The sequence below is a fragment of the Drosophila ananassae genome, chromosome 2L (genome assembly GCF_017639315.1).
Source record: "Drosophila ananassae strain 14024-0371.13 chromosome 2L, ASM1763931v2, whole genome shotgun sequence".
Taxonomy (NCBI): domain Eukaryota; kingdom Metazoa; phylum Arthropoda; class Insecta; order Diptera; family Drosophilidae; genus Drosophila; species Drosophila ananassae.
Genome location: NC_057927.1, coordinates 18,630,816 through 18,657,115, shown reverse-complemented (window position 1 = coordinate 18,657,115; position 26,300 = coordinate 18,630,816). Strand labels below are relative to the sequence as shown.

Sequence of the window (26,300 nt, the reverse complement as noted above, 5' to 3'; positions counted from 1 at the left end):
ATATGACCTTCGCAGGGGGCCATGTTGTCCTTTCAGGCAGTTTTCCCATTTGGGAAGGGATCCCCCCAGAAAAGTTTACAAAAAATCTAAAAAATATTTTTTTTCTGGGTTTTGATGCAGAATGAAGGAGAATCGATCTACGAATCGTTTAAGATATCCCGCTCGAGAATCGGATGACTATTGGCAAAGATATGGCCTTCGCAGGGGGCCATGTTGTCCTTTCAAGCAGTTTCCCCATTTTGGAAGGGGATCCCCCAGGAAATTTTATAAAAAATCGAAAAAATATTTTGTTCCTGGCCTTAGATGCAGAATGATGGAGAATCGATCTACGAATCGTTTAAGATATTCCGCTCAAGAATCGGAGGACTATTGGCAAAGATATGACCTTCGCAGGGGGCCATGTTGTCCTTTCAGGCAGTTTTCCCATTTGGGAAGGGATCCCCCCAGAAAAGTTTACAAAAAATCTAAAAAATATTTTTTTTCTGGGTTTTGATGCAGAATGAAGGAGAATCGATCTACGAATCGTTTAAGATATCCCGCTCGAGAATCGGATGACTATTGGCAAAGATATGGCCTTCGCAGGGGGCCATGTTGTAATTTCAAGCAGTTTCCCCATTTTGGAAGGGGATCCCCCAGGAAATTTTATAAAAAATCGAAAAAATATTTTGTTCCTGGCCTTAGATGCAGAATGATGGAGAATCGATCTACGAATCGTTTAAGATATTCCGCTCAAGAATCGGAGGACTATTGGCAAAGATATGGCCTTCGCAGGGGGCCATGTTGTCCTTTCAAGCAGTTTCCCCATTTTGGAAGGGGATACCCCAGGAAATTTTATCAAAAATGGAAAAAATATTTTGTTTCTGGATTTAAATGCAGAATGATGGAGAATCGATCTACGAATCGTTTAAGATATTCCGCTCAATAATCGGAGGACTATTGGCAAAGATATGGCCTTCGCAGGGGGTCATATTGTCCTTCCCCGCTTTTGAGGGGGATCCCCCAGGAAATTTTATAAAAAATGGGAAAAATATTTTTTTTCTGGATTTAGATGCAGAATGATGGAGAAACGATATTTCGCTCAAGAATCGGATGACTATTGGCAAAGAAATGGCCACCGAAGGGGGCCCTAATCTTCTCCGATTTATTTTCCCCAATTCTCAAAGGTATTCCACCGGAAAAATTAAAAATTCGCACTGTGGCAAAATTATGTGACCGCTGTGATGCATAATATTAGAAAACAAATCGTTGTTAAATTCTCTTTTATTGTTTTGGGCCATTAAAGTACTGTTAATGAACTTTAGAATATGTATTTGTATAAACGACTACATCGCAACACCAAGGGCTTGCCCAATATGTTCAGAACATGAGTTATAACTTTTCGCTTAATACTAACACTCCTTTTGCACTTACACCTAATGCCGATGTACACAAACAGGGATATTAAAATTTGTTTCTCCGTTGACTTTAGAGATATTTATACAACAACACCTTTGGATGGCTTGGTACCTAGGATATCAGAAAGCTTTTGCTGATAGGAGGCCAAAAGGTTGGCGTCGGTTATCCCGAGGGATTTGCAAGACAATTGCAGAGCGTTTAGTAGTTGCATTTCAGAGAACTGTGTTCCTCGTTCCAATAATGCGTTGAGTATCTCCTGAGACAAAAAATATAATTCATAACTTTTAATATTGGTTTAGTTATATGAATTATTTGAACTTACATCCGGTTCCATGCATAGGAGCTCATAAAATTGCTTGGCCTGATCTAAGGCCACTTCTCTGGATGCGGTTATGTTGCTCAATGTTTGTTGCAAGGCAATTGAATTCCTGCACATGCGCTGCACTGTGATTTGATCGATATGCTCCAGATAATTAGACGCTTGGATAAGTATACGTGAAGCCAAATGCGCCAGGCCCTCAAAAATGTACTGAAATACAAAACATAATTGAGACTAGACGCCCCCATAAATTTTTTCTTATACATACTCTGGTTTTTCGCGGATGTAGAGTGGCGCTAAAAGCTTCGTCCATCTCAGAAAGTCTCTTGGTTAGGACCTGTACTTGCCGGTCGGGCTCTAAGATATCATCTTTCGATCCAACATAGCTGTTAGTCCGCACACTCGATTTGTACCGCAGGTAATGGAAGCACTGGACACGCACCTCCAGATGCAGCACCAACAAACAGGTGTTGGCCAGCTCGTCGAACTCTAGGGCCAGGTTGGTCATCACCTTTATCGTGCCATCCTTAACAGCGATGTCGGCGGAACACTCGGCCGAGACGGCATTCAGTCCGTTTACCATCGGACGGCGTAGGTCATTTGCAAACTCGGAAACGCGACATGAGAACCACTCCATGCTCTCTTGTAGGATGGCAAGCTCTTTTAGCACGCTGATCTCGTCCAGTATCTCCTGGGGTCTTATTCCACCTTCGCCTAGATTACTCGTCAGCATCTCAGCTTCACGGACATTGCGCTGCTGCACCTGTAAGGGACTCTCCTCTTCAGACGGCTCAAAACTTCCTCGGTGCAGTTTTCGGTTGTGTCGCGCCTTCTGGCTTGAGGTTTTTAGATCCGTCCAGTTCGGCAGCGACCTGAAATATTCATTTATGTTATTGTTAGATTAGCCATAATTTTCGCCACACTTACTTTAAAAATCTACTGATATCTTCATCCTTTAGCCAGGCTACGCTGTATATTCTTTTGTCCTCAGAGTCGGGCTGCACAATTCCTCGATAGGCAGCTTGACAGATTTCGCGATAGGCCTTAAGCAGAGCACACACCATCTTAAGGAGGTCCTCAGAATAACAGGGAAGATCCTGAATTAGGTTCTTGGTCTCCATTAATCTCCGCTCGACCATCACAGTAGACTGCAGCAAAGGCCTGCTCAAATTGAGGGACTTCATCTCCTCCGGACTGACTATGGTGCGCCACGCGTCCTGATTTTTAGAGAGCGACTCTATGGTTAACTGCAAGTTGCGGTTGTGGCCCTTTGATAGGAATGTGTCCTTAATATAATTGTCAACAAAGTCGTGTAGACTGCAGGGTTGTCTGTTAACAAAGAAAGTTTTTAAAAATATTTAATTTTCTAAAATAAATACAACAAACCCTGGCTTGCACTTCATAAATGCCTCTATTTCCTTAATATATTCCATCAGAGGCAGATACACTTTGGTAATGATATTCTGATCAGGAGTACATATCAACAGTTTCTCACGCTTTTTCTTTTCATGAGGAAATAAGCCACTGGTAGAACCTTTACCGCTGCCTCCAAGTTGGGCACCCAGATTATCGTCTACAGAGGCATCCGAGGCGTTACGACGATGCTCCTTAAAGGAGTCGTTTTGGCTAGTGCTGCCCACATGTGAGGATTTGTCAAACTTGAACATGGAGCGCTTGGTGCTGGCAAGGATAACATATTTAATGTATTTATTGAATCAAAGAGACTTATTTTAGCTTACCTTGGCACCTTGCGCCTTAGGAAATAGGAATTTATGTTGCTAGACGGTTCTGAAAATCCCGTCTGAGCACTTTCATCCGCGGCAGCATTTTGAATATCCAAGTAGTCGGTTAACAGCAATTGCAACTAAATAAATAATAATGGTTTGAATTATTATGAATAGAAGATCTTATGTAGGTGTTCGACACTCACCACAGACTGAGCTTGGGCCCAAAAATCTGTCAAGTCATATGATTGGGGTCCTACGACCGAATATTTCTGTCCCACTGACAAGTAGTTTTTCAATAGCAGACTATGAGTTTTGGCAATGGCCTTGAACTGCTTAAATATGACCTCCAACAACATTAAAAGGGGATTTTGATCTCCGGATGCTGCGGTAGCTTCTCCAAATCCCAACTGCGATAGTTGTTGGGTCGTATGTCTGACCACATTGAGCAGTTCCGTTTGGATTTGAACGCGCAGCGTCTCCAGGGAATCAGGCACCTTGTGCAGCATCCCAAACGATTCCACGATGATGGCCACGAAGTAGCTCATGCTTAGCTCTGGGTAGATGAGATCTGCATCTTCAATGACCTCAGCCTTGTCCAGATCAAAACATTGCGCCATTTCCGCGAGGGCCTTGCGCACTCGGGCATTTGCCTCAATGCGATCTGTGGATCGCCGAGCACCAATGCCGCGCGTAAAGCTGGAATTCAAACGACTGGAGTTGCTGCGCTGGAACGCAGATAAGGCCTCGCTGGCAGAGTTCGTATACACCTGGGTAACCAGCTCCTCGTGCAGCCTTTGGTACAACTGTTGACGACGCGTTTGCAAGTCGGCTCGCAAGTCTGACAAGCCTTCGACAGCTTGCAGAGGACCGTTTAAGGTGGTCAAGGCGTCAGTCAGCGCCTTGCTGGCATGTAAATACTGACGCTTGGCTGTATAGCTCACCACACGTTGAGGCACTTTACGGAGCTCTTGGCTGTTTAAACAAATTATAATTTAAGTTATTGCACTGATTAATAAAATTTTATCTTACATTTGCTCCAGCATTTCCAGCACATACTTGTGCTGCACTGCGTCTGTCCACATCTTCTTAAGCTCATCACGCCGGCACTGAAGCAGCCGCTTGCAGGCACCCAAGTTCTCCTTGACGGCATGAATTCTTTCCCGGCTAGCGGTTACCTCTGTGGACACCTGACTGAACAGGGGCAGCACCAATGTGAGTTGCTGGTCATGGCGTGAAACCAGCTCATTGAGTCGCAGGTCCGAGCGCTTAAACTCCTGCTCGATTTTAAGCTTCTCCTTCTGGCGTTCCTCTGTAGTCTCGCTGAATCCCAGGGATTTGATGACATTGACCAGAAAACCACAGCCTGCGGACTACAAAGCCACACAAAAATAAGTGAAAAGATTATTCATTACATATCTCAAAACAAAAAAAAAAAAAAGAGGGCGTGCAGCAACAACAACAGATGGTGTCGTCATCAGCCTTGGACCCGTAAAAACACCATTAGACCATCAATAAGACCTCTTTTATGTGGTTTCCGGTAAAGTTTATTGCATATTGTAGTTGTTGGAATATTGAAAAATCATTTTCAGCGACGGCTTGAAGTAATTTACCTCATCCTTGCCATATTTCACTCCCCGCGGAGGCTTTGTAGGTGGCGGGGCATCCATATGAACGCAATTGAAATTGAAGGTCCTCTTGGCTGTTCGGTCAACGGGAGCGGGTTTGGAGGCGAAGCGCAGGTTAGCTCAATATTATTAACATTATTTGCTTCGCAATTGTTCTCAAATTTGTTATTAAAGCCAGAAGCACTAGGGCCTGTCAAACTATCGATTACGCTAGCGGCGAGAGCCATTGCCAGTAATCGATCTAAGAGTGACCAGCTCATTTACGTATTATCGATTTATCGATAACAACGCTCAACTGTTTGCGGGCAATTTGATTTGTGGTTCCAGTGCCTTGGATGGAATATATAAACAACATGCCGGAAGATTTCGGTAGTCGAGAGGCCTTAAAACTTGGGAAAAGCATCTTTCGATAGTTTGACAGTCCTATAAATAAGCATTATTTAGTGGTCATAATTTTATTGTTATTTATCTTTAATAGGGATGTTTTTATGCTTTAAGCATCTTAAAAATAAAATAAAACCATAAACGTTCCTTCTTTATCAACTTTATTTTGTAACTGTGTGGTTGCATCTATTTATCTGAGTGCTTGGTCGACTTGAATGTCTTTACTAAATGTTAAGCTAAAGCCAATGCGAGATAAAACAATTGTAATACTTGCTTCAAAAAACGGCGCAGAGCTACATTGCATTAAAATATTTTTTTTGGGTTTCCAATTGCTTTTGATTTTGATTGTTTGCACTTACGTACAACTCGTAAACATTCAATCCGTGTGCCTTCATTTATTATAAATATTTTAATTACTCTTTCCATTATAGAGGTGCTTTTAAATTATGCTATTCAAACTTTTTATATATGATTTTTGTTTTCTTAAAATAGCAACATTTGAGACTGTTCAGAAAAATGATATAAAATTTTAGGGATAGTGGGTCACAATTAAAAGTGAGTCGCCATAGTTTCTACGCGTTTAGGTACAGTTTTCTAATCGGAGGTATTACATAGATGATTGCTTGTTCGTAGTTAATATTTAGCAGTTGTGTCTAAGTTCGCTTGAGTGGAAGATTAAGATATGAATGCTTTGCTTTAGTTTCATTTTCACAGGTGGGATCCTTGGGGTCATAAGACTAAACCTAAATACACAGTTTAAAAACGAGTCGACATCCACTTGAGTGTGTGCCATCATTGAGTATGAACAATGTGTTTTTGTTGCTGATTTTGCTTGTTAAATATTCGAAGCGATTGCTAATTAAAATTTGGCTTAAGACGTCCATCACCATTCGACTAAGATTATATGCGATTACATCTGGGATGATTGTTTGGCTTTGGGTTGACATAATTGTTCGATTTCAGACTAAAAGGTATTTCACTAATTTAAGTATGTCATTTAAATATGCAAATATGCTTAATCTACCAACGCTGGGAGCTGTACGTTTTGCCCGCATTTTAGCTGTAGCTGTAGCTGTAGGTGTAGCTGTGGTGTGATTACTCCTTTTTGGGCAACTCACTGTTCATGATGCTGAGCCGGCGGATGTTGGGCTTGTCGTAGTCTTCCATTGAAATGCCCCGCGAAAGTCGCCGCGAACCGTTGGCACCCTCCAAAGATCCAGAGCTAGCAGTGGAGAAGGCCCGTCCGCGATCCACTCCTGGCATAACTACTGATGTGAGTAGTCCCTGACCCTTGCAGAAAAGCAAAATGGACTGGGCCACTTTTCCGGGCTGAAATATGGTTTTGTTTTAAAATTAAATTTAAAATATAAAGAAATTAAATATATAAACCAACAAATATTAAACCAACTTACAGCATCAGCCAGGACATCTCCAGCACGCTCAATTTTCAATATGGTGACTCTCTCCTTCTCCACATCTCGGTGCAGTTTCTCAACCATTGATGCATAAGGACTCAGCATTCCAGTAATCAGAATGACATCCACTTTGCAACCTTTGAGCGTAAGGTCCTTGCGACTAAGAATTACACAATAAATGATCACCCAGAAAGGCTTCCTCAGATCACAAAGTTCATAAAGTTTCTTGGCCCAAAACTTACTTCATAAATGCTTTGACATACAAGCCGATGTTCTTGCTGTTTAGGGAGCGATGCAGACGCTTCTGGTATTCGGCCACAATCTTGTCCTTGTCCGGATTCTCGCCCACGATTTGCTGTAAATTTCGGCATTTCACCGGGTTGTGTGTGAGTGTGCAGTGTAAGTAAGCAAAACATTGGCATGAGACTGACGGTCAATAAATCAAAGCGATATACAACGACAGTAAGCTTCTACTACTAACTACGAAAATAACATGCACGCAAAAAAATAAAGCATTCAACAAATAACATGAAAAAAAAGGAAAAAAGTGAAGAAGTCTTCGAATAGACAATTCTTGATTCAGGCCAATTTCTTGCTGGATGGTAGAGGGGAACTACATACCCAATTCTAAAAGAAAGTAACGAGAAAAATAAACATGCTGTAAATAAAGGGGGTGACTAAGTCTATTTAATATAATGGAGGGAATGATCAAATTTTTAATTGACTTTTTGAATCAAATATCACCGATTGAGAGAGGTTTGCTGGGAAAGAGACTTATTTAAGTGACTTTAGATCTTTTTACCTCCATAACCTGAAAGCCCAGACGAACATTGTTCGTTTCGAGTAGTGGTGGTTAAGTTTAAACATAAAATAGAACAGAAGGTAAAGTGAGTACAACACTGAGATAAAACCAACGACAACACGCAGTTCACAGTACATACATATTGGTAAATGTACTCTGGATATAGCCCACCCGCCTCCATCTGATTGCCACTACTTACATGTCCAAATTTGTGGTACATCAGAAAGCTCTCAGCAGACTGGGCCACCTCGTCGCTCTTCCAGCTAATGAACTGAAAAGGCACAGGAGGGGAATCAAATTAATTAGCGCAGCTCAGTAAACATACCAACTATTGGTGGATGAACACAAAAAAGTAGCTACTGACACACTAAATTCAAGATATAAGTATTTAAAATGAACTGACTGGAAAATGTTAATATACTACATGATTTTTAAACTTTTCTTATATATGTAATTCAATCGAAAATTATGCCCAAAGGCAGAAACTTTATATAACTAAAAGAAAACACAAACAAGACCACGCTGCGTATGAGTAACAAAGTTTTGTAAAATCCAGAAAAATGTTTTCTTTTTCTTCTGAAAACTTTTAAAGGACGACGGCACAACACCCACCTTGTTCTTGAAGGACTGAAGCACACTGGCTGCACTGCCAGTGGCATTGATCAGGATCAGGCCGAGCACCCGGCTGGGATGGGCCAGACCGAAGCGGGCCAGGACATTGGCACCGGCGCCCTCGCCAAGGCCAATCACGTACTTTACGTGAAGGTAGTCCAGCACAGTGACCAAGTCCTCGCCCAGGGACTGGAGCGAGGGAAATGGGAAGCCATCGGCCAGGGCATCGGCATTGTCAGCGTGTCCCGGTACATCCACGTGAATGAAGCAGGAGCGCTCCTTTATCTCCGTCATGCAGGGGCTGCTCACGAACTCCTGGAAGGAATTATCTGCGACCGGGCGCTATTAGTTATCTGACGGACTGGTAATTAGTTCTCCGGGGAGGGAACCCATCTACTTACGATTGCAGCCTAGGTCGTGAACCGTAATGAAAACGGCGCGTTTCTCCTGCTGCGACAGGTCGCCCTAAATTAAAATAAAACCAAATATAATACCCTCTTGAAAAGGTCAAAGCAAATATAAATGGCCCCTTTAGACTACAACTCACCTGGACCACAACAGTAAGATCTCCGCATTTCTCCGTGCTGATATTGTATTTCTGCAAAGGCGTTAATCAAAATATAAATTGAAGGGTGCTTGGAATGCTTAGACTTTTGGGGGCGAACAAAAATTGTTCGAGGAAACAAGAAAAACTAAACTTTTTAACTTTTTCAAAAGCAAAGTAAACGGCAAAATCATTTTCACGTTGCCATAAACACAAACTCAAGCGTGAAAAATGACGGGCATGAAATGACCAAAAAATGTGAAATGTTTTTCTCTGTATTTGACTCTGTGAGCGTTTGCTTTTGGCAGGTCCTTGATGATGTCCTCCCATTCATGTGTCGTCTGTGGTCCATGGATGCTACAGCGCCAAAGCTACCCAACGCTTTGAGTTTTGAATTTGAATTTCTCGTTTCTCGCCATGGCATGTTAAATATTTGTGAGTGCATTTAATACACTCATACATCCATATATTCATGAAGTGGAATTTGGCATGGAAAATTGTACGAAATGCCGGAAAAGTGAACATTCTTAAACACACCAAACTGTTGAATGTTTGTGTGTGTAACGCAACAACAAAAATTAAGCTTAAATGCTCGAGCTCTGGGGAATTTTTCGGCTCAGAAAACACACTGGAGACTGTTTGACGAAAATTCCTAAATTGAATTTTGTGGGAAAATGTCTGAAAGTGACGCAAAAAGTTACATTGGCTTGGATTAGTTGTAGGAGGTAGTGATACTCTGAGATTAGTTTTATTTGATCAAGAATCAGACTACCTTTACACCCTAATATTGATTACATTTGAGATGATACTCTTAAGACTTCTATGTGGGTAGTGCATGCCTTAATTAATTTTCTTCGGTAAGTAAATCCTTTGTATTTTCGTTGCTTTGGTTGGGACTTTGACAGTTTGTCTTTCGAAGCCCACGCTATTGATTTGGGAAGTTCATGCTCTGAATAAACTGAAATGCCTCGCAATACACTGGACGGGCACGTCAGGAACACTGTTTTTGAGGAGCTATCAGTTTCAGGAGCCGTCGCCTGCCTCAACCTAAACCCAATTGGAAATTTATTAAAGCGTAAAGCAAATAAGCCTGCAAAGCTCCTCAAATTGAGAGCAGGCTGTTGTCCTTTGTCAGCCATCCTGGCATCCCTTACCCACACAACCACACCCACAACACACTCACCCACATCCGCAGGCATACATATAGCCATTGAACACTTATTGAAATTGAATGAAACTATACAAGTGTCAAAAGACCAGCAACAGCAACATCTTCGGGCCAAGAATTTGCCTAAGCTCTTTAATGTCTATCCGTAGAACGGCCCTCTCTTCCGATCGGAGGGAGGGATTTTTGTGTAAGCCAGTAAATAGATAAATAAACGGAATGGGTATTATGTAAATGCATTTGTCCGCCGCAACTTTCCGTTTGCTTTTTCTTGGCAGCAGTCGGACGAACGGAAAGGCGAAGGGCGGTTGGATTTACCTGCTGTGTTCCTCCCACAGTGCCGGGCCAATAAAAAAATAACTTTTTCATTCAAATTAAGAGCATAAATAAATCATAAGAGTTTGCTATTTATGTAACAGCTTTTTGCTTGTTGGGGAAACGAGGACAATTTGCATGGCGGATGCCATCTGGGGACGGGTCTACGCAGTCCACAGGATGAGCCAGATGCAATTGCCATCAATGGAAATTGACAGGGGATATTTGTGTCCGTGGGAAACTGGACCAACCTAGTCCAGTCTATACATATGTAGAAGTGCCAGTTGGAAACACAAGCCTGGCAAACAACAAGCAAATGACGCGCCTGCCGTCGCAAATCAATTGGCATTAATTGAGTGTGAGCCTCTTTGTGGCCGAATGTGTTCGTATCGGTCCGGACATTGCAAATTGGTGGGTGGGAAACAATACACAAGGGGAAAATAGCTATGTTGTTAAATATAAAAATTTAAAAAATGCACAGAGCTAAAAAAATAATTTTTAAAAAGGTTAAAAGTTAGTCTATTCATGAAAGAGATTTAATATAAACAACTGGGTCATAAATGTTCTTTACATTATTTCTTTTTGTGTAAACCATTAAGTATTAAATAGTCAAGTGTTAGCTTGGGGCGTGGGATACTCTTTAGCTGCCATGATCCACACCAAGTATTATAAGTGTTGACAATTGATTCAGAGAACGGAAAGAAAATGTGGGCCAGGAAATTGTTGCGAAATTGTTGGGGAAGAGAAGAAAGAAAAGAAAACTGTCGCAAAGACCCACCCTGTAGTTACAACCTTTCGCACACCTGTCCGCCCAATAAAGTGATCAAATATAAACGCATTCATGCCAATGTTGCCGTGAAAATTGCTTATAAATAATGAAATTGCCAATAAATTGCACACCCACAAACACTCGCTGGGAAAAGCTGCGAAAGTGGAGGTTCGGTTCATACGTCAGCAGTGACAGACTGCCAGCCTGGCTGCTTGGCTGACTGCACTTTACGACCTGCCGATGCTCATTCACTCACAATTCACATTCACCTTTCCCCGGCGGAGTGACGTCGCCCTTGCTCACATCACCGATGATGGATGTCTTGCGGCTGGCCTCAGCCACAATTTCTCCACAGCCACAGGATGTGGTCATATTCGACGAAAAACTGAATAGCAACAGAGAACGAAATTGGGTAAACGAGAAAACAATCTTTCAGATAATATTGTAAATAATAACTTGAAATTCAAACCCACATTCCAAAATCTCAAAATTAAGTTTATCTCAACAAACTTTTTCTTAAAAAATTGAATTAGTGAAAAATATTTTTTTAACTGTAAAATTACCCTGCGGAGACAACGAAACTTTTTCCGGCTGTCAACTGAAGTTTTTCTCTGTTTTTTTAAGGTATATTTTTTGTTTTTCCTACCCAGCACAATTGTAAAATGAAATTGTTTACTTGCTTTTTTGCGTCAGAGGAACTTTTCAGCCCTGAGGCAGGTCGAGTATCCCGGGGAGCTCTTGCCAGCGCCAAAGTCATCAGTCAATTAAAAAGTAATTTGGCTCAATCGTTTGATTTATATTGAAAAAATCTAGACCCTGCCTTCCAGCTCCTTGGACGATTTTCAACCTGTCTCAAATGCTCGTTCGCTTGTCGCACTTTAATTGACTTGCCATAGGGTCAGAGTTTGCACTTTGAACCCTCTATTGGCAGACACGTGTTTGAATCTCGAGACTCAATTGAGATATACGGCAAAATTCCTGTGACGCCAGCAAATGTAAAAATTGTATTTCCTCAATTGACAGCTGTCATCGGCTTATTAATCAATTTGGTAGGTAGTTTTCAACCTTTTTTTATAATAATTGAAACAGGGATTCTAAAAAGCAGCTATCCTCCGCATAGCAAGCTAGGTTCTTGCAGCAAAAAAAAAAAAAAATCTAAACATTTTGTCCATTAGAAACTTATTCAAGGACATAAGTAATAAAATATTTCGTTACACAAATTGCATTGTCATGTCCCCAAAGTTTTGTTTTCATTTTGAGCATTTATCCTAGATCCGATGCATATCAAGAGTAGATATATGCTCCTGAATTTGGATATCATACGATTCTCATCCTACATTCTATCCAGTACATGACTATTCATATAGACTTCATGTTTGCTTTTCGTTTTTTTTTTGTGTTGCAAACAAAATGTAGTTCTTTGTTGGCGGATACGATGCCAGAATGCCTGGAAAACATGCATAAAACTGTATCACTTGCTCTGTTTTTGGGGGGAAAACACAAAAGAGGCCACAGGGTGGTGGTAGTGGCATTGGGGGCGTGGCTGGTAGCATAAGGCGTTGCCCTCAAGCTGTAGCCGGAGCTTGCAACCGTTGGTGGTGCCACTGATGCTGCTTTAGCTGCTGCTGTTGCTGTGTACGTGTCAACTCATTGACCTCTTTTCTAATGCCTCGACTTCTGTTCCGTGTTGCCTTAGCTCTATAGTCCTGCCTCACAGAGCCTGACACCTTCGTCCTCTCCCCCTTTATCATCGTGTCATATTTTCCCTGATTTCGCCGACGTCGCAACTTTCGCTCTTTTGCGTTCACCCCGCTCCTTTACTCCTTTGCCTTTGCAATCCGATTTTCCCCACATTTCCCCCTTTAATGTCGTAATCATGTGGCAGCGACCTAAGTGCCCATTACACACGACACCCCTTCCCATTCCATCACATATTCCCGCCATCACATCACATCACTTCACTTCCACAGATCCATCCTTGCGTGCGAGGAGTTTGCCAGGAGCTGTCGGATTGCTGCCGTACCCTGATGGATTTCACAGTTGATAGCTTGATGGCTGATATCCCGTGCCTGCGATTTCTCATTTTTGCGCCAAAAAATTGCTGGCTGGATTTTAAATGTTTATTTATGGACTGGCTAATGGAAAATCGATGTTATAAGCTCCGCGAGATCCAGTTACTCAAAATTACATTCCTATTGTTATTTAAATTTGTAGTTACCAAAGGATGTTCAATCCTCTTATAAAAGAGTGTGTCCTTGATGAAAACAAAAATGTTGTACACGGATGAAAGTAGAAATTTAAATTAGTTGCCATAGCTCCTTAATTAAGAGTTCAATAGGAATTTCTGCGAAGCCTTCAAAGAGAGTAAAAATGGCCAAAACAAACTTTGCACCTCAACTCATTTACCTCAATTTACGTTCTGTAGAAACGTTTTAATTATCCTGTAACCACTGGACCACAGTGTTTAGTCCCACCAGGTGGAAATAGGTCAGCATTTGTCTTTGATTCCCTACTCCAGAGGCATCCCTGGTCATCAGCTTTGATGGGAAAAACACAACGCAACTGAAAACAAAAGCTAGCCAATTCGAGGGCCCTTGAGGATGGCAAGTCTGTAAGGGAAGTGTTCCGCCACTCGAACAGAAAGTTTATTTAACAAAGTGCTGGCCATTCAATCTCGGTTATATCTGTGCTTCCAGATACATATACATAAAGCTGCAGAGCTACAGAGCTGCGTCGGTTTTTCTTTTTCCGCTAATCAGCATTTCCCTTGCCAGACACGCCTAACTCAATCGCCGGGATTTTCCTCTCTTGGCTACATTTATTGCATTCGTAATTTAAAGGGCCCCGACTCGTGACCGCCTTGACAAACAGATCCTGGCTGGCCTCGGCTGCCATGGTTGTTTATGGCTGGACCCGAAACTTTATTTGCCAGCCAACCACTTCATTTTGGCCAGAAACGTATTCAAGTGTAAATGGATTTCGGTTCATAACCGCACTTGCACCCGAACCACTTAGGGGAGCCCCCAAATCTCCGGGTTGTAGATTTTATTCGTATTCGGTTAAGTGCTGTCATGTGTCGTCCTTCCAAACCCCGGGGGATTCCCAACTCTCTCTACTCCTGACTCAACTCCTGGCTTATTGAATTGATGCTTCATTTTTTTCTTTGATGCCATATCCATATTCCTGACCGGAATGCGATATAATAATGTAAATTTAATTATCAGCTGTGAGCCTGGGGGGCATGAAATATTTATGTGATTCCGGCTCGACAGTATATCGGGCCCATTATATTGACATTCGCATTAATCTTAATTAGTATTTCGCAAATGGCCACAGGCCGGATGATGCGGGTTCAAAATGTTGCAAATTGTAATTGCCTGGGAACGACATTCTGCAGGTGCACTGTGTGAGTGAGTGGAGTGCTCATAATTGATTTGATATTTGATTTTGAATTTCACATTTATGCTGCGGATAATATAGACGAACTCATCGCAACAAAAGCCATAATCACTTTGCAATTATTCTAGCATTGTAGTGTGAATTTTAATGAGCGCACATTTTAGCAAAATGATTTCAAATTTTCACTTCAGAGACATGCTACGGACACGATGTGATTTAATGCCTCAACACTCGCTAAAGAGGAGGCGAAGCCCCATTTCGAGGAAATCTCTGAGCTAAATACCGTACAGTTTGAAATTTATGGAAAAGTTTCTGCAGGCTGCAGGACTACAAAAGCGCAAGCCCCCAAGTGATGCGAAAAGTTGGGCAAACAAAATTGCCGCAGACTTTTCTGAGGCAAGACCCATTTTTTAATAGACACACAAACAAATATGAAAGAATGTAGACCGGTGCTAAAAGCCACCAATTAAATGTTGTTTAAGTTTCCAGGCCGTAACCGCAAGACCGGTCGCTTCCTCCTGCGGGCAAACACGGCGTATGCGCAATGTTGCCTTGAAAACTTTGACACTTTGCCAATGGGAAAGTTATTACAGGCCTGACGACCTGGTAACCGCATTGCAATAGTGGCATTAAGAACTCGTTTTCCACGTCAGTATCCTCCCACAGACTCCAGGAATTTCATTAAAACGAGCGGGGAAAGAAAAAAAAACAAAACCTATTCGAAATACAATTATATTAATAGGAACGCATGTTTCCTGATCCCTTCGATGGCCGGGGGCCAAGTCAACAAGTTTTCCGATAGTGGCCAGGGGACACCAAACAAAGAAAATGGGAAATGCCAGACGCTACGACGGCAAAAACAAACGACCAGGCTAAATAAACTTTCCTCTCTGGGAGGATGAGACGATGAGACTTATCCAATGTGCGGGACATAAACTTTGCCAGCTGAAAAGGACTCCTTTTTTTCTAGAAGCTGGTACGGCACAAATTACAGGATATTTCCGCCAAGGCTGAAAATGGAAACCCCGCGGGCTGCCATTTTATTATTCAACTGAAAGCGAGAGCGAAAAAATGGGGAAATCGTTGGAAAATAAGTTTCGGTCTGCGAACATGGGAGTGCACCAAATCATATATAATGCAAAGGACCCATATGGACAGCCCGTCGCTCTATTATGCTTTCTCCTAATTAAATCCCATCGCATCCAGGCACAGCCTAAAGGGATAAGCGAGTTGGTCGAGACCCAAGCAGAGCTGAGAAACAAAACGAATCATGAAAAAATAGATTTCGCTGTGGTTTATTCCACAGACAGATCTCTTCAGTCAGCACATTTGAATTGAAATTGCAATCCAGGACGAGCAGGAGTCTGCAATATGTGGTCGGGGCGGAAATCAGGACCAGGACAACGAAGCACACTTTGTGGTCGGAGAGAAAATGGCAAAATCATGAGCACGAAAGTCGCTTCAAGCATAAAAATAAATTTTTTAAGAAATCCTTAAACACAGTCAAGAAAGGTCTTCGAAATGCAATTTATTAGAGATTGGGGATTTTCTAGACTTTTCTACTGCTTATAATTCTAGAAATAAACAAGCATTGCCAGAATCTAATTACTAACTTTAATAAACAACACAAAAGAACCACATTCAGAGCAAAGGAGGAACATAATTTTTCCAATTTAAGCACCTACATTCGGCTGGGCTTAGTCCTCGTAATTATTGTGTGCCAGATGCGACCACAAATGGCACGTAAAAAGAAACATTCAACGTAATGTTTCAGCCACTCACACAGCTACAGTTACCAATACAACCATACACAATACACCCACATTCAGAAACCCGCCACATGCAGGACGACAATTATGCAATTTTTATGAGTCGCAAGCCAAAAAGTGTGCTATGCCCTTTGAGCCCAGTTCACTGAGCATCATAGCCAAAGAAAATAAAAGCCAAATAAGACCCAGCCACATAGGTAAGCCCGGAGCACAAAGGGGAGTTCGAGGTCAAAAAAGCAGAAAGCATATAATTCCGCATCCGATCATACTGGGGCTTAGCATGTAGATTACTTTTCCGCGCCCTTTGAAAGTTATTTGTTAAACTTTTTAGAAAGAATAATGTTATACATGATAGAAGGGCGAATACAAAAAACATAATATTAGGTAATTAGCTTTAATAAGTCTATGGATGGTGCGTGTAACTTTAAAATACTAAAGGACAAAACGACAATAACTCACATTTCTACTTCTCAAGAATTGTATTTTACCATAAAATTTATTTTAAACCCAGCAAATATTAATTGAACACATACTTTTCTAAAAATTCATAGAGCTAAAAATCTAAAACATTTCTAGCCTTTCTTGTATAAATGACAGCACACAAACATTAAAAATCTAAGATTTAATTTTTAATACACTTTGTAAAGACTTTGAGACATTTTCTGACGTTTCAGGAAACTCGTTCCACACACTGCATAGAATATTACGTATACGCACAGAGGGAATCCGAGAAAAGCGCATTAAAATGTGAGGCGTCAAATAACACCATGCATTCGAAATTAGCCAAGATGCGCTTGTCAAAAACCTGTCCGGTTTTGCTGTTTGCAACAATCTTGGCGCCTAGCTGTCAAGAACTTACGCTTATCTTCTCAGGAACAGCAGCGGCGGCCGCAGAGCCACTGCTACCGCCATGTTTTGGTGTGCTTGGTTTTGACATGATACTGCGGTTGCCTCGGTCGGTTACTGTCCTTACTGTCTCCTTACTTATTGCGTCTTGGCTTCAACAACACTGTGAGACACACAAACGTCTCGCGCACGGATATCTATTAGGCGCACAGCAGCACTAGAAACTGAAGTCGGGTAATTGAAACGGGTCCTGCGGAATCGCGTATTTTTTGAGATGCTTGTTCTGGCAACGCAATGTTCGAACGCCTGGCGACGACTGTGAGACGGGCTTATCACAAGCTGGCCAGAACGGAGGCAGACACGTCGTGAACGCCGGCGTGAAAAGCCGAAAGCTCCCGACGCCGAATCAGAAACAGAACAGAAAAGCCGAACGTGCGAGGCGGAGAACGAGGCCCTGCGAAGCGGGGAGCAAAACAAAACGATGGAAAGTGAAATGGCCAAGCGAAATCGGTTTCTGGGCCTCATTCGGCCATCACCCCATCCCTCTCTCTGGCTGGGATGCTGGAAAAGAAGGTGGAAAGGATGGGACGAGTGTTGAAATGTTGCCGTAGGGCAGTTAGTAGGGAAGGTGTTTTAGTTTGGAGTGGCCAGATTTTTGATCACTAACTGCGTCGTAAAAATTGTAGAAGAATATAAACGAATAATATATTTTCATTTTTTTTTTATAAAATTGTAATTGATTCGAATAAATTATTAATAAAATATATAAACTATATTTTATTATTTTTAAACTCTTTACCTATTACCCATCTGGCAGCCCTGGACGATGCCCACATTCGCCCACACAGAAGCACCCACAATAACACTCTCACCCACACAAACACGTCGCTCGGATGCTGCAGCGCAAATTCCGTTGCCTACTTTTAAGCGCGCTGCTTTTTGGCGCCCACACAGGGCGTATACGTGTTTTATTCGGTAAGTAAGTGAGTGAGTGATTGTGTCAGTGTGTGCGTGCGTGGCTGACTGGCCTGGCCCCAATGGCTTATATTTGTGTGAATGTTTCGCATGGGGTTTATGTATAAAAATCCTTTTTGTCTTACTTTGTTTCGGGGGCATTGTTAAGCTGACTCTCCATTGTTGGCGAGTCTGCTTTCGCAGGCTTTGGCGTTGTTGCGGCACAGTCTCTTCACTGAGCCTTTTTGGCCTTTTTGTTTTGATGTGCTAATTTGTCAGCGCGCGCGGGAAATGCGCAGTTTCCCCGCCCCCTGCCTCACCTCTATTACCAAAAACCCCATAGCCCCCTTGCGCGATATGCGCATTAAAAATATGCGTGTCCTAGGTCAAGCCGGCTGCGGTTAGCCTCCGGATGGGGGCGGTAGTTTCGGGGCATAGGCGTGGCACGTTAGCAAAACAATTTTTGATATGGATATGAAAAATGACAGTAAAAAATGAATATTCATGAAAATGGCGATGATGCCGCCAGAGATAATGAAGGGGATTTATATGAGAAATGTGCTGACAAGGACACGCCACTGAGAACTGCCAATGATGCTCTGATGCAGCAGAAAAAGGTTGAATAAATTGAAAGTAATTTAAAGTTAGATTGAAAAAAGTATGATGTGCAAGGGGAGTAAAGTTAAATTAAAAATTCCGAATGTAATTATGGTTAACTAAAAAAAAATAAAAGTTATGGTTTAAATATAAATAATGGAATTTGTAGAACATTTTGAAACACTTCGCCAATTAAGCTTTTAAATTAAACACATTGTTTTAAACGCTATAAAAACTAATAAGTTTGTTTGTGTTTATCGTTCACCATGCAACGCAATTTAATTAATGATTAATTTTAAATTAAACAGTATATGGTAAATAATTCAAAGTTTATCGATTCCCATGCATTTCCGTGGAGCCTGCAAACCGATAAAAACTCATATTGTCTTGTTTGTCTTTTAATTTCGACATGCGCTTTAATTAAACAAAAAGGGGTGGATGATAAAAAAGAGCATAAAGCCCGCAGACAGACAAAGGAAAATGCGAAGGCGAAACAACGCTGCATGCACATAAACAACAACGAGGCAACAGCACCATTGTCAGCAGCAATTATCCGGGAAGGCGCTGAGAGCCCACATTGCGATTTATGTGGAAGGAGGAGCCCAGGGAATGTAGAAGATACGCGTTACTTAAGCGGTTACCTGATGGCAGGGGGGCGTTGAAGGCGTGGAAAACGCATCGGAGAAACAATGGCAAAAGTTGGCAAGTGGCAAATAGGTTTGGGTACTGGGGTGGATAGAATTGAAAGTCTGTAAGCCGATTGCCATGGTGCGAGTGGAAGGAAAACACAAGTTCAGGTGGAGGATGATCAAGGAAAAGCGCCAAAAATCCTATTTATGTCAATTCGTAAAGTTAAGTGGAAAAGGAAAAACTCAACTTCAAGGTTTGTCGAAACAAGGCAGCGTGGAATTTTTAAAGAATTATATTAAGATAACAAATCCAATCAGATCGTTTTTGTTTTTGGCAAGGACTTCACAAAAGTATCACCACATAAAAACAAATGTGTATAAAAAACCATTAATAATATCTTAAATCCTTTTAGTTCCCTTGCCTTTCAAAACCAAATGCATAACTTTAAAATGCCAACATCAACTTTGACCCCAGCTGGGATTCAAGTGCAAGAACTTAAAGCAGAGGGAATTGTATGCAAACATTTACACTTGCTCAGGGCAGATTCAAGGAGATTCCCCCAGAAGAACAAGGACACCTACCAGCAGGATCCTGTAGCAGGAGCTGCTGGCTGGCGGCAGGAACACTTAAGCCCAAATGGCAACACAAACACACGTGCTGGCAAGGCCGAGGGAGGACATCGCCGACACTTGAGAAAATGCGTTTGGCTGTATCCTGAGTCCTGCCTCGTCGCTTTAATGTTCTACCCCCTCCCTCCAAGAGGAAGGCAATCTACGAGACGAGTTTTATCCGCCAAAATTTTCACTCTCAAGATATATTTTTGTGTGTATAGGAGCTCGATATTTACGCATTTATTTATGCTGCTCTTTATTAGCTTTTTATCGTTCATTTATTTTGCTCGTTGCGTTCGCGTCACAATATTTGCGATTACGTCTGGCCCTACACCTCCGGCACCCTCTACCATATATGTTTGTGCGAACAAATACCTATATATATTTATTTTAGTGCTATTTTTAGCATGTTCGCCAGCAAAGCGATAAGAGGGCAAACAACTGCAAATAAACGAACGCGAAAGCCTGATAAAGACATCGATCATGTTCTGCAGAAAACGTAATCCAAATGGAATGCAAATTAATCTGTTGTCCACCAAAGCCCTACGCTGATTGATAAGCATCATCATCATTACCATCGCCGCTCGGCCAAATTGCAATGTAAAGTGTAACCAAAGCCGTTGGGAAGCAATTCCCCAACCCGACACCTGCTTCCCATTTGCAACTCCCCCACTGGCACCTCTTAAGCGAATTATGTAGCTCTAGTAGGGAGGGATCCAGTATCAGCACCCTCTGTATACCATCCTAATACTGAAATTCAATTAACATTTTTAATTCCCTCACTTTGCACTACTTAAGAACACCCCGTCGGGTCTTTTGGGTTTGTCCTCCTCCCCCTGGCATTTTAAGACAATGTCAAAGAGGGGGAATATTATTAACAGAGCATTATATTTAGCAACACCAGTCTGGAGGGGAATTAAGGAAAGAAGGTTGACGGAGAGTGGGTTCGTTTCCATGGCTATTTAAAAAGAAAACAAATATATATATTTTTTTTAAAGACGAAATAAACGAAAGCGTGTGCACAAAAATTAATTTGAAATGGGTCGAACGTTGCCCAGCTGTACAATGAACCCTCTCAATTAAAAACATTTCAGCTTTACTGGGCGGACACTAAATAAATGCCTTTCCACACTCCGATGTGTAACTCTTTGCCGTCTTTCAATTACTTCCACTATACCGACCACTGACAAATTTGCTTGGTTTTATTCTTCTGGAATTCCATTTCCATTGTATTGCAATGGCGCACCCACACACACCCAGAGCACTGCACACACCATAAACACACTGTCACATCCACAATGACCATGCAGTTTGGGAGGGCCATTTGCAATGGGACATTTATTTTTAGCCTGTCAACGGAAGACACGCCGAACAATGACTTTTTTATGCTCTGCGGGGGCACAGAATTAGTATGAAAATTTTTGCGTAATAACAACCCAAAATCTGGCATTTCAAAATACCATTTAATGAGCCTTAACTAGCTAGCATCTTTTATATCTTTGAAAACCATAAATTGCCAACCATTTCAAATTTATTGCCAACCACAAAAATGTAAAAATATTTTTACATCATATTCCAAATAATCTATTTAACTAATCAGGGGGAATCAAGTGCATTATCAGTTTTGAAAAAATATAAACAAGCTATTTGTTGAGCACTAGCAGGTTGAGTAAGTTGAACTATAGATTTAACCTTTTGGGTCAAACGAGAAAATCCCAAGACTTTTATGTACAGAAAACAGCATAGTTTCACACATCCCATAGCCTCATATGGACCCTATGCCCATAAGAGGCAATCAGTCTTGCGATAGGAGGGAACCCTCCGGCGACCTTGATCCGAACACAATTTGGCCCCTCTTATTAAGACGTCGTGTGTATAATGTACGAGTGTTTTAGATTAATTAAAGCAGTCGAGCCAAGCCAAACAGCAGCACCCGAGAATCGAGAATCAAGTGTCGAGACCCCACTACCACCCACCCATGTTTATATAAGTCTAATCAAATATAGGTATGTGTGTGTATATATCGATACAACAAAGGTTGGGGGATGCACCCAGTGTGTTCTGAAAGTGTGTGTGTTTGTGTCAGTGGGGGGTTGCTGTTTTCTTTTGTTTTGGATGGGAATGTGCGAAATACATTAGCCGCCTCGAGCCATAATTTACGAGCGGTTGGCAAATAAATTCAAATAAAAGAGCCAACAAACAACAAACAAAATCGAATATCTCACGATCCGTGGTCACTTGATGCCGGTACCTCATAAATGGTATTCATAATTCTCACCCGCTCCACCAAACTTTCGGCACGGCGCGCGAATGAGGCGCGTTTATCGGCAGCCATTGCGGACATGATTCGGGAACTGATTCAGGATTATATGAGGATTATGGGGGACTATATGGTCACCGACGACACACAGAGCGAGTCCGCAGCGGTGGATATCACGCGAGTTCGCAGCTGAAAGAAAAGAGAAGTCGATATTAATTTTTGTCTTATCTAAGGAACTCGATCGATAGGAGTTTCCAAGTTCTTAAGGCTAAAATAAATATCACAAGGTATACTAAGTCGAAGCGTATGCTAATATTCCGAGGTCCAAAACTTGAACTTTATCGTTGAGTAAATAATATATTTTTCTAATACAATAATAACCATTACAATTTGTAAATTTAATTGTTATTTCGAAAATGTACACATTTATCTTTAATGCTCTGAAAATAAGAAGCTTCCAACACGAGCCAAAATAAATCCCTGACAAATCAGTTGCTTGAGGTCTTGGCCCCCAAGTCGGCGAAAATGTTTCGGGTATTTTTATTAATATTTTTAGCGGTCGCAATGAAAGACAAGCAATAATCAACGACTTGGCGCAACAATCCAATTAAATGCTATGCACAACTTATTTTTTCAACAAAAACAACATCTTATTTTTAGGAAATTACCAAATTTATCCGTATCGAAATTGAAGCACAACTCAGGCACTATCAACGAAAACACACTCAGCTGCCAAGCTCGGCATAAATATTCGCGAAAAAATTATCAACAACTGGCATTAAAAATAATGAGAAGGAAAAGATTCTTCGGAACCGAGGCGATCTCATGCAATAACGCGTCCAAATCGGAGGAATACCGCCGTAGAACTGATGACACATACGACCCGTATGCTCGACTTTTGTAGCTTGGCGAGCATAAAGAGAGTGTGTGAGTGAAAATACAAAAATTCATTATTTTATTTTTAAACGTTCGCTAGCCCTCTCTTTCTCCATTGTTTTCCGTTTTCTTAACGGATTGATTTATGGATTTAAATGCAACAGGTGCATCGCGCACACTGACCCGTGGAAATAGTCCAGACTAAAAAAAAACACCGGAACACACCCACTATTCCTATTTTAGAACAGATTGAAGAACAAAGCTGCATGTTATTTCCATAATTTTATTATAAGAACAAGGTGGACTCAATTATGCTAATTTGAGATTGACGCACTAGAAAAAGAGTATATTTTAGCCCATTAGATAATGGAATCAACGATTAGGATTTATTTTCTTTAAGATGGTAGCCCCTAGTAATATTATTTAAAGAATATCATTATTTTGGGAGTCGTAAATATGCTTTAAATTAAACAATAGACCTAATATTTTTAGAAAAATTTTTTTACCTTTGAATATTGGGTTTTCATTAATACATTTATGTAGTTTATATAGAAATGATATATTCATTCAAGTAGTAATCAATAAATAATATTAAAAATTATATTTTTGGAGTCTGAAAATGTGAAGATTTATCAGGGAAAATTTAAATTTAGCGCGCTTTTTTACAGTCCCCCTTCGCAATAATGTAGCAACGGTATTTTTACTGCATTTACGGCCACACTGTCGCAGTGGGGATATATCAACACTGTTTTGGGGGGATTTCCAAACCGTTATCTGGCAACACTATTTACATATATATCCAGCAACTATTTATTAAAAATAAGCAACGACCTGTGACAACGAATAACGAATAGCTCAACGAAATGGCAACGCGCGGTGGTCCTATGGTCTCCGGCACCGATGGAAACGATTTCGAGTTCAGGCAGCGCGTAGCTGGCACATATCAAATTAGGTTAATAACACTCGACCACTAGGACAAATACCCTTGCCACGGCTCCCTCCCACATGGGGCACTAACGTGGGACAAATTATCTAATTACTTGGCAATAGCCAGCACTGCCCCTCAGTAAGAGCCTGGGCAAAGGCGACCTGGAGCACCCACATCCGCAGGGTGGCCACCCACCTCGCAGATGGGCAAACTGCCAGCAAGGCAGCTTCTGTCCGCTGTCTGCAGTAATGGGTTTTGATTTGGTTGCGGCGGAAACCACCTCTAAATCAATACTAAATCTGTAATCCTTTCCTTTCAGTCTATTGAACAAGTCTCGCTTGAAGTACTGCATTTTCTTTCACGCCCTGCTCTTTTTCGTGATGCTGGCCAAGCTCACGTCGGACATACTGGACCGGCTGGATATATTTGTGCTGGAGATCGAGGAACTGGAGATACCGCCGCCGTTGTGGTGGGAGTACGTCTGGGCCGGTTCGTTGCTCACCTCGTTTTTGGGTCTGTCAGCGGCGCGTGGAAACAAAGTGCGCGAGATGCAAAAGTACATGATTGCCATCCTGGTGTTTGCGATCCTGCCGCTTTTCTACTGCTTTGCTTATTACTTCTCTGACGTTTGGGAGTTTGCCACGTTGGACAAGTCCGTGGATTTGGATGAGACTGATATTTTCGTGTGGCGTGTAAGTGGATTTGGGATTAAAGTTCAACGAAACGCCAGTAAATTTACTAAATCAATGATCGTTACAGGGATATCCGTACGGAGTGTTCTGGTATGCATTCTGCTTTATAGGCTTCCAGGTGCATGGATTCACGCTGTACTTCGCCTACAATCTAGTCAAGGCTTGGAAGGCCCGCACCGCCACACGCAAGTTCCAGTAGGAACCTTCGGCGGACCTCAAGTCGCCGAGTGAAATCCTAATACTCGCCAAACTAATAGATGTCAAGGAGCAAGGAGCAGTTAGCAGAGAGAAGCTGTAGGGCTAGTTGTAAATAATTTGGAAAACGAAACACGAAACTAACTCGATGCACTAGTGCACAAAATGCGTAATGAAACTATGATAAAATTTTAAATTAAAGTTATGCAGCTGTTAAGGTATCGCACTTTTTAGTCATACAAGAGGAGGAAGCATATTGTGGAGACAAAACGAAGCGTCAACGTTAAAGTTATTGTTAGTTGAAAGTTAAACCGTTCAAAATAATTAACTAGACTTATCCATATACACCCATAGACATATATATACACATTCATACACACGCAGCCTTGTGAGGTCAACTTAAGACAAGAAAGCAACTGAAGCCACCAAATTTCCCCGAGTCGGAAGAAAAACAAAAACCAACCTAGAAAATCACTTCATTTTTGCTTACTTACATTTCGACGTGCCTCGTGTTTGTTAGAAACGTTTTATATATATTTACACGTGAATATATACACACCTATCAATCTATGTTGTCTGCGGATGAATACTTCCTCGCTTAGTTCATAGCTGGTCTTCTATTTTACGTTTTTTTAAAATTATTTTTCATAATGGTTTATTTTACCATCTTCTATTTTAATTATATTTTGATTGTTACTGAAATTTTTTCACGCACAGAATCATTCTGTGTGCCGTCTTGTGTCGAATTTTAGAGAAACTGCCCCTAAACTATTTACAACTTTCTATCACACATAACGATAAATCAAATGCAATTTGAGTGTTGGAGCAAAGTTCATCAATTTTCTGATCGTCAATAATATTGTGTAATGACAAGCAAGTCGAAAAACTAAACTGTGAATTGAATTTTAATGTAATAATGTTTTTTAAATCGTAATTTATTATTCGAATTTTTAAGTAGTTTTTTATAAATCGATCAATAAAAATGCATATATATTTGTTCTTCTGAGTGGGTTAAAATATGTCTTTTATTTGTGGCGGTATGGAAAACAATTACGTCCACCAAGAATGTCTCCCGGGCTGATCAGCTATTTTTAAATATTTTATTCTCAAGTCGATAAATATTTTCATAATTTTTATAAAATAATATAATAATATTTTATTGCATGGGGTATAATTGTTTCAAAATTAAGATTTCAAGAGTTTCCAAATTATTTATAGAATAGTATGAAAAATGCAGGCGTAGAAGACCCAAGGTTTCCTCATTAAAAACACCACCGAAAGCCGACCATCCCTGCGCCCAACCATCACTTCGTTGCAATTCGGCTGGCAGGACGTGCTGGCCACAACAATCCGGCCATTTAGTGACCATTTGTGCATTGAGGCGAGTGGAGGAACAGCAACAGCCTCGTCCTTGTTGCAGTTGAAAATTGCGCAATTGTTTACAGCTGGTCGAAAGAGAGAGCAAGGACCC

At 41.3% G+C, this 26,300-nt stretch overlaps 2 protein-coding genes across 12 annotated transcripts; one reads left to right on the top strand and one right to left on the bottom strand.

The window, feature by feature from the left end:
- Positions 1-1,242: 1,242 nt before the first annotated feature.
- On the bottom strand, positions 1,243-25,841 carry LOC6501418 (exocyst complex component 4). 11 transcript variants are annotated; one of them, XM_014911543.3, is made up of 19 exons: positions 25,389-25,841; positions 22,130-22,327; positions 8,827-8,877; positions 8,681-8,744; positions 8,280-8,608; positions 7,867-7,938; positions 7,668-7,676; positions 7,108-7,220; positions 6,863-7,025; positions 6,569-6,779; positions 5,052-5,140; positions 4,471-4,811; positions 3,645-4,413; positions 3,454-3,578; positions 3,101-3,394; positions 2,642-3,043; positions 1,983-2,586; positions 1,718-1,924; positions 1,243-1,651 (listed from the first exon to the last, which is right to left on the bottom strand). In XM_014911543.3, the coding sequence occupies exons 2-19, from the start codon at positions 22,220-22,222 to the stop codon at positions 1,475-1,477; spliced, it is 4,113 nt and encodes a 1,370-aa protein (XP_014767029.1). In that variant the 5' UTR covers positions 22,223-22,327; positions 25,389-25,841; the 3' UTR covers positions 1,243-1,474. The 11 variants fall into 11 exon arrangements, with proteins under 11 accessions (XP_014767029.1, XP_014767033.1, XP_044570081.1 ...); XM_014911547.3 differs by lacking the exon at positions 25,389-25,841 and adding an exon at positions 22,807-23,021; XM_044714146.1 differs by lacking the exons at positions 7,668-7,676; positions 25,389-25,841 and adding exons at positions 7,487-7,492; positions 22,807-23,021.
- LOC6499144 (protein jagunal) lies at positions 23,753-25,846 on the top strand. Its single transcript, XM_001955177.4, has 3 exons — positions 23,753-23,966; positions 24,262-24,634; positions 24,702-25,846. The coding sequence occupies exons 1-3, from the start codon at positions 23,878-23,880 to the stop codon at positions 24,831-24,833; spliced, it is 594 nt and encodes a 197-aa protein (XP_001955213.1). The 5' UTR covers positions 23,753-23,877; the 3' UTR covers positions 24,834-25,846.
- The last annotated feature ends 454 nt before the right edge of the window (positions 25,847-26,300 follow it).